Source organism: Zerene cesonia, chromosome 3 (assembly GCF_012273895.1).
Source record: "Zerene cesonia ecotype Mississippi chromosome 3, Zerene_cesonia_1.1, whole genome shotgun sequence".
NCBI classification, from domain to species: domain Eukaryota; kingdom Metazoa; phylum Arthropoda; class Insecta; order Lepidoptera; family Pieridae; genus Zerene; species Zerene cesonia.
Genome location: NC_052104.1, coordinates 1,147,750 through 1,156,306, shown reverse-complemented (window position 1 = coordinate 1,156,306; position 8,557 = coordinate 1,147,750). Strand labels below are relative to the sequence as shown.

General features: G+C 33.0%; 1 protein-coding gene across 1 annotated transcript; it reads right to left on the bottom strand.

Annotated features, from left to right (window-relative positions):
• Nucleotides 1-1,217: 1,217 nt before the first annotated feature.
• On the bottom strand, nucleotides 1,218-3,759 carry LOC119839411. Its single transcript, XM_038365681.1, has 2 exons — nucleotides 3,613-3,759; nucleotides 1,218-2,786 (listed from the first exon to the last, which is right to left on the bottom strand). The coding sequence occupies exon 2, from the start codon at nucleotides 2,365-2,367 to the stop codon at nucleotides 1,504-1,506; it is 864 nt and encodes a 287-aa protein (XP_038221609.1). The 5' UTR covers nucleotides 2,368-2,786; nucleotides 3,613-3,759; the 3' UTR covers nucleotides 1,218-1,503.
• Between the last annotated feature and the right edge of the window lie 4,798 nt (nucleotides 3,760-8,557).

Below are 8,557 nucleotides of genomic sequence, written 5' to 3'. Positions count from 1 at the left end.
TTGAAACTGATCTGGCGGTCTGTAAGGATTAGTAATAATACGTCATACTAATATTATAAATGCGATAGTTTGTAAGGATATGTGTGTGTGTGTGTGTGTGTTTGCTGCTCTCACGCAAAAATTACAGAACCGATCGCAATACAATTTGGTACATAGGCAGCTGGACAACTGGAATAACACATAGGCAACTTTTTATCCCGATATTATTACGGGATACGGACATACGTGATGCGCAGCTAATATTAAAATATTTTATTAGTTAAGTTATTGGATAGATGAATAAATAGCAACAATTAACGTAGGTTTTTTGTGCACATGATATTTCTGTTTATGACTTATGCGAGCTTGTACTGCGTTTAAGGAAATACAATTGTGAATTGTGATAACGACACTAATTACGTCAAGGAATCTTTTCAAGGATTGAGGAATAAATTTAACTTAGAATTTTGTGAACCTCTGTCTTGTATATTATAATTTCTTTTCTCATATGTTAAAAATATAATATCGCAACTCGTCCCAAAATAGGTACTTATCTAGGTATATATGATCGACGCCAGTTGAGCGTCGATAAATTAAGAAAAAGAAGAGAAATTACAAAACAAAAGCACTTTTCAAAGGTAAAACACAAATTGCTATACGTAAAATTTCACACACAACACATTGAAGAGAACAATTTAAACATACATGAAGAATCAGATTATTATCAGGTTACGAATCATAACACTACAGCTGGCAGATACATTTTATCAAACCCGGCGAACTCGCGGTGCTGACAAATTTTTGATAGATTACACCTGGCGCCCTTCCGTACCGGGACAATCATATGTTCTAAACTGATTGAATTCGAATTTGAGCTATCAGAACTATTTTTATTCTGCTCTAGCTTATTTTAGTACACGTCGAATAGACAAGGATAGAATTACTTTGCACAACAGTCAGCAAAAACATTTATTATAGAGTCAAATTAGTGTCAAACCACTTTCCACAGTTCATTGCCTAGCGTGTTGATTCAGTTTAAAAAAATTATAAAATTATAAAATAGTGTATACTCTTGTAAATAAAACATAAATATATACCGAAAAAATGTTTTATTTAATAATTCTGGGGGATATTGTACGAAAGTGGGTAAAATTTCCATAATCCTAAGTTTGACTCAGTTTATTTATTTTTTACACAATACACAATATTTCATTACCATTTAAAAAATTTAAATTTAATTCAAAGTCTGTCTGCAGCTTCATTAAAAAAGAGGTTTTCTCCAAAAACTATAGATTTGGCTCTGCCAGTTGTCCTTTTTTCCCGGAGAATTTACGGAGGTAGCATCAATAAAATTAGTTATCAACCATAAAAAACAGAACGCACCCCATCGAACCTGCTGAGTTCAACTTAGATCTCCTAGGTGTTCCACCAGAAATGACAAAAAAGAAATTTATTGTGCTAAAAGACGAAGAACGAAACTATGAAAATATTTACATTAGGGTCATAATATTATATACTATAGTATTATAGAGAATTGAAAGTATGTAAATAGTTTGAGTCTACTTCTGTTCTAGTTTTAGCAGCTTTTTTAGCACGACGTTCACGATTTAGGGATAATCTACGTTCTCGCTGCTCAGGCGTCTCATTAGCAAGTCGTTTACGAATTAGGCTTAGTCGATGTTCTCGTCGCTCTGGTGTTTCATTTGCAAGCCGTTTACGAATAAGTCCAAGTCGATGTTCGCGCTGCTCAGGTGTTTCATTTGCAAGCCGTTTACGAACAAGTCCAAGTCGATGTTCACGCCGCTCGGGAGTTTCATTAGCAAGTCGTTTACGAATTACTCCTAGTCGATGTTCGCGCTGCTCAGAAGTTTCACTTGCTAGACGGACACAGATTAAGCCAAGCCGGTGCTCACGCTGCTCAGGAGTTTCGTTCGCTAGACGGTCACGGATCAAGCCAAGCCGGTGCTCACGCTGCTCAGGAGTTTCGTTTGCTAGACGGTCACGGATCAAGCCAAGCCGGTGCTCACGCTGCTCATGTGTTTCATTAGAAAGTCGTTTACGAATTAGCCCTAGTCTATTTTCCCGTTGTTCAGGTGTTTCATTAGCTAGACGGTCACGGATCAAGCCAAGCCGGTGCTCACGGTGCTCAATTGATTCATTAGTAAATCCTTTATGAATATGATCTATATGTTGTTCTCGTTCGTCTTTCGATTCAGAGTCTTGACTCTGAAGAATGTTAGCAAGCTTGCGTTTTTGCTGTCGCGTCAGCATTTTATTGTGACTTACCATATGTGACATAGGTTCTCCACCAGTTTCTGGTGTCTCATTGGCTTGCGATAAAGCAGCGTTGGCAGCATTTTCTTGTAGTTTATTCTCTGTCTCCTCCATAGCTTAACGGGGTCTACTTTTTTGAGTTACGCAGTACGTTTTGTGGTTCTACTAATTTTTTATCTATACGTACTTAGGTACTTAAAATAGGTGTTTCTTTAAATGTAATCTAGAATTTTACCGAACCTTACATTTATATAATCATAAACATTAAATATAACTACTAGTTATTATTATTTGCGTCCATAACTGCATGTAGTACAAAAATCGGTAAGCATAACAATTCGGAATTCAAAAATAGTTCTATGTAAATTACAATCAGTGAAGTTGAAAAACTAATAGGTGTAAGACGTTCACAATTTTTTACTGCGAGCCGTTAGAGAGAAGTGGCGGGGATACCCTCAGGTAGACACCGGCAACGAAACATTTTTTACCATCCGGGGACTTCGGAGTTCCTTTGTTAGCTTGAATATTGCTGTCTGTAAAAAACAGGTTGAACAGCTGTTTTATTATAAAATGAATCTTCGTTTATTTTTGGTTTTACGAATTCTTGTGTAGGTTAGGCGATTTTTTAATCTATCTAAGTCAATAAATATTTTGCAATGTCGTTATAGTACCGTTTCATTTTGTTTACAATGAAATGGCAAATGTTGGGAACTTTATTTTTAAGTGGACGTGACTCTTTGAGAAAATTAGAATTTTTTTTATAAGCTTAGGTATAATTAGATATAAATAATTAATGAAGTAAATTCGTAAATAATTTTATGAAAAAAAACCTGCTTTTTTTCGATGTAACTGAGCATGTCATAATATATGTTTTAGCACTTAACTAATGATGGCAATAAATCACTACTGCTTTCATTTGTAAGAAACTACTTCTAGCTACTTGGACTATTTTAAACGTGTGTGTAACTACACATAAACCTTCTATATCATAACAAAAAAAAACTAACTTCGGTGTTTCATATTATGATGCCGTTTTAATAATAATGAGGAATCACTGATTTTTTTCAACGTTTCAGCGTTTGGAAATGCAAGCAACACTTTAACATCGACTAGGTACTTTTTAATTCAATCTTAAGCACTGTTGTTATTATACAGAAATTCAACAATTTCGTCGTTAAAGAAGTAATAACGAATAAACATTTTCAAGTCATTTCATATCGCCATTGTATAAATAAACTTACACAGTACTTTCTAAACTAAAGAACCGGTAGTTGCATTTCTATTACACATATAACATATAGTCTTAATCTGGTTAAGATATATTAGATAGGTTATAAGATTTTCTCTAACGACACTTACCACGGCACGATGTATTGACTAGAACAAAAATTATTATCATCCGAAGAAAGTTTTTACCTTTGATAAATATGGTAAAAACATTTGAATCGTTGTTGATATATTGAAAGTACTCTTTGTGCTCATAACAAAATTACTATGAAAACGTTTGTCAATTGTCAATGTCTAGTGTCAAAATTAACCGGAATGGTATTGGTTGCCAAGCTAGAGTTAGTGTCTGCGCCACGAAAGAAGTCCATAGACGTGGCGCTTTTAGCGCGTTAAATATTGTTGCCAGTGGCTTTGTAAACAAAGAAGAAAAGAGCTTCATAAATGAAGCTATCTAGATTTTAGTTTTTTGTAAAGGAAGATTAGTTACACGATTAGAAAACCAGATTCTGATGATGACAACCTAAATAAATTAAGGGGAATTTTCGAAAATTGTAAGAGCGACTGCTGCGTTTGTTTATTTTTTCATTATTTTAAAGCACTTTTAAAACATCATTTAATGAATGAATGGTTGATCTGATGATGGAGCTTAAACATTGTCGTATAATTCCATCAATGGTTTAGTGTCCACCTTGCGCTAGATTTGCTTGCATTGACGAGAACTTTACATGGGTTGTGGCTGTCATTGGGTGTTTGGTAATGAAAGCGGTGGACTATACGATGGACGGGACTCCTCTTTACCTTACAGTAGCTCCCTTGTGTTGTTGAGCACATTCATACAGTAGGTAGGTACAGTTCAGTTGGAACAAAAAAATGAAAGCTCAGCACTAATAATAGAAAAGTTAACCAATTTGCAAAAAAAATAAATAAATACCGCCAAGTGTTCAAAACAAGCAAAATATGAAGCGCCAATTTTTACTAAACTTTTTTTCTCCTTGAAGGTGATTTATATGTATTTATGAACAGACGGTTTGCATTTATATTAAAGTCAACAACGGTTTATGTATTTGTTGTAATATATTTGTCTGCATAATATTATTTATTGTATATTTTTGAGATGATAAGCTATAAATGACGTATGGCCATGAAGCCACTGAGGCAGAGCAAGGTCAACATGCTATCTATATAATATAGATAGAAAGCGAACAATGCCTGAAACTGATATTTTATAAAAAGAAGATATAATTGATTAGTCTTTCATTTATTTGTTTCAACTAAAAATTTTAAGAAATTCTGTTACCATCATTAAACTACAACTTAACCAAGCGACCTAAGTTATATTTTTAATATTTGGTCGATATGTATGAAGTCAGTCAGAGCGGGTAATAAAATATTTATTTTCAACAAAAAACTAAAGTGCGATCTTGAACTAGATCATATTTAAATTGGACCAATTGGGGGACACCAACTTTCAAATGAAAGAAGAATCATAAAAATCGGTTCACCCCGTGAAAAGTTACGATACCAAACAAAAAATACAGTCGAAATTCTCCTCGTTTTTTGTAGTCGGTTAACCCACTATTAAAACAAACAATTTCATCATTCAAGAATTGTTTGTTAACAACTACACTGCTAAAAAAGCGCGTAATAAAATATTTAAATAAAATCGGTTCTCAATACTACAATATCAAATGTGTGCTACACGAGCATGTGTTAAATTCCCGCTCTTGGATACAAAACACGTATAAATAACATTCAGAATAAACATACGTTCCGAAATACTCAATAAAATAGCGCCTTTGTTTTCCGTTGATTGTGTACCTCGATATTTTATTTCAATCAATTTATAAACCTATTAATTATTATATAGTCGCTTTGGGAGCCAATTACACTGGGATTGGATTTACAAAAACTATAATGAAATGTTTATTTTGTATTCGCTTGCAATGTTTAAAATTTATTGATCGCGACATATTGAAATGTGAGTGGTGTTATGGTGTTTGAATTTTGTTCTTACGCATATTGTTAACTATTATAGCATTTTTCTTGAGATTTCGTACTAAAGCGAACATTAAAAATTTGTATTTTAATGATACATTGATATGTATACGTATTTAAGCTCATACGAAAAGTGATTCCACATCTAAACTCTAAAGTCCGTTATATTTAGAATGTTAGGTTGTCAATATGATGAAAATATGGGATATAATTAAGATAATATTATCACAACAAAGACACACGTCCTTCATGGTCTTGTTAATTATAAATAATATAACTTAAGTTAAGATAGAATTTGCTAAATAATTAAATCACCGGAGTCATCGGTTTACTCCATTAAAACAAATAGAGACGACATTTAATCTTAAATTCAAAAAAGTAATAATAATCAGAATTTAGTTTAGATATTTTTATAAGGGAAGTTGTAGTTGTAGTTTTCGCATAGTTTTTATTAACAGCTGTAAGCCTTTATGAATATAAAAAAAATATAAACATCAGTTATTGTTCTTTTGTCTTGCTAAAACATAGAGCGGCTGGGCCAATGTAGTTGATTTTAGTTTGATAATGTTTGTCGCGAGATACAAATATGGTGTTATGAAGATTACCGGGGTCATATAGTTACTAATAAATATTAAACACCTTTAAATTACATTAAAAAAATGGTTGCCTGTAAATTCGGTTTTACGAGCGAAGATTTTACGTGACAACGTCTTTTTGTCGGTAGAATATTTATTGATATGAATATTATTAAATTGCACAATAGGAACAAGGAATTGAATGAAAATAAGAATTGCACAAATTTTAACTATAGAAGATATATTTTGTTTACTAAAAAGACAAAGACAGACACAAGCACGCGCCGATTCAATGCGCCTAATTCTCTAGTGCTGCGCGCGCGGCGGACCGATCATAGTTCGGTGACTCATCGTAACGTTACCGGGCGTTACACTTTTTCATGAGTGACTTCTAGCCGCAACCTAATTTAAGACGTTGTCACGTCAAAACGTTCCGATGTTTCATAAAAAACAATCAAGCAAACTCACTTTCGCATTTATAACATTAGTTAGGACTTTTCATCTAGAATCAAAAATTGTTAAAAAAATTTATACGGATTGTGACCTGTTGTGGGTATATTTTTTATAGCTAAGATTCGAATGAATGAAAATAAATTACAATCAATATTAAAATGAAATAATCACTAAAATTTACTGCGGCGAACAAAGAGAAATAAGCAAAAGAGCGTTATATTTCTATTATTTGTACGAAGCTTGAGTCTTTTATAGAAAAGGTCACGTTAACTTTTAAACAATTCAAACATGTGAATTCAACATTATTTCTTTCACAATATAATTCCATTTGAAGCAGAGATGACTGCGCAAACAGTGGTTTTGCACGTGACGTCTCATAATGAATGGCCCTAGCACGACGCTCAGAATGTTTGATTAGTAATACCTGCATTAGAACATTCTAGAAAATATGTGATGGAATATTGTTCGAAATTGTGTACCGTTCTTTAGTATTTAGACGCATGAATATGACATATGTTTTTTTCAAATGAGCTTTATTTTTTGATTTGTTCACCGACCTGAGTTTGTGAGTTTGATAATTCTTTTTCTATTTGAAAGTAAGATGAGGTGTAAGGTCTAATTAAATTTGGTATAGTTCTGACAATTTGGCAGGCTGTTTAGTTTTTAATTACAATTAATTATTGTTATAGCAATACTTTAATTTTAATATAATTATCTTTATTGGCACTTGAGGCACGTATTCCTACGGTAAATTATTAGACGAAATTTTGTTTCTTTCTTATAAGCTGTTGCTAAGACTATTTCTTAATACAAATTATCTTTTCACTAATTTCTTGATTTGAATAGAATTAATAGTACGTCATATATCCTATCCTACAATATGATAAATGCGAAAGTTTGTAAGAATGTGTGTGTGTTGTTGCTCTTTCACGCAAAAACTATTGCACCGATTGAAATGAAATTTGGTACGTAGATAGCTGGACAACTGGAATAACATGTAGGTAACTTTTCATACCGATATTCCTACAGGATACGAACTTACGCGGCTGAAACAGCTAGTATGTCATAAATATGAAAAACAATGAAAACATTATAAAAGTCAATTAGTAGTCTTTTAGAAGGGTTATTTTTGAAATCATTCAAGTTCTGTAGCCGTGTAAGCGCATTTTCATAAGATTATAATTAATTTTCATATAGTTAGAAATTTACGACGCTTTAACCTATTTATTAGTAATTTCTATATTGAATATAACAAAAATATTCCAATACGGTCTCACAATAGACTGATGGACATTGGGTTTGGTATATACATATAACATTAGTACATATACAAAACGATGGATCTTAACAGATCACCAATCAAATTTTTAATTATAGTTTCAATTAAAAATATTTCTCACCGTCGATAAATCTAGAAAAAATGTAGGTTGTGAAATTATTGACAGAAGCACTTGACCTTCATTTGAACGACCCTTGATGAAAGTACCTAGTTACTGAAAACGGATGTAGGCCAACATACGCTCGACGATTTTTAGTACAATTTAGTTTTATCTGTCACTTTTTTATGCCTACGCTTTTAAGTGCCGTTCTATAGAATGACATTTCGGTCATATATATCCAGACCGCAGTATAAAAAGACAGCATACAGTAGTACAAAGTCTTTGATCTCTCATTAAAAGCTGAAAAATGTGACATCATAACCTACGCGCGGGAGCCCCTAAATAGCGTCCCGAGCTGCTTACAACATAGCGTATGTAACTCGGGCTTATTCCTCCCGCTCGCTCGCCCGTTTCACTCTTTGCTCCCGCTCCCGTACGATTGAAGAGTCTAATCGTTTATTGTAGTATTAGCTTCATTAGGCTGTATCCAAACTAACGTGCATATATTACGTATATTTATTTTAAATAAATTTTCTGTCCAAGTTTGTATGTTGGTTATAAACATGTCTATAAGTTCCGGGTACCAAATTTTATACTTGACTCGTGTTTCAAGTTCTTTAATTTTTTTTTTGTTTTAAATTTGCTGTGGATTCAAATACAGGTCGCTCGCCCTGT

What these genes read in the sequence shown, in the direction of transcription:
- LOC119839411 (XM_038365681.1), bottom strand. Translation starts at nt 2,367, where the DNA reads ATGGAGGAGACAGAGAATAAACTACAAGAAAATGCTGCCAACGCTGCT.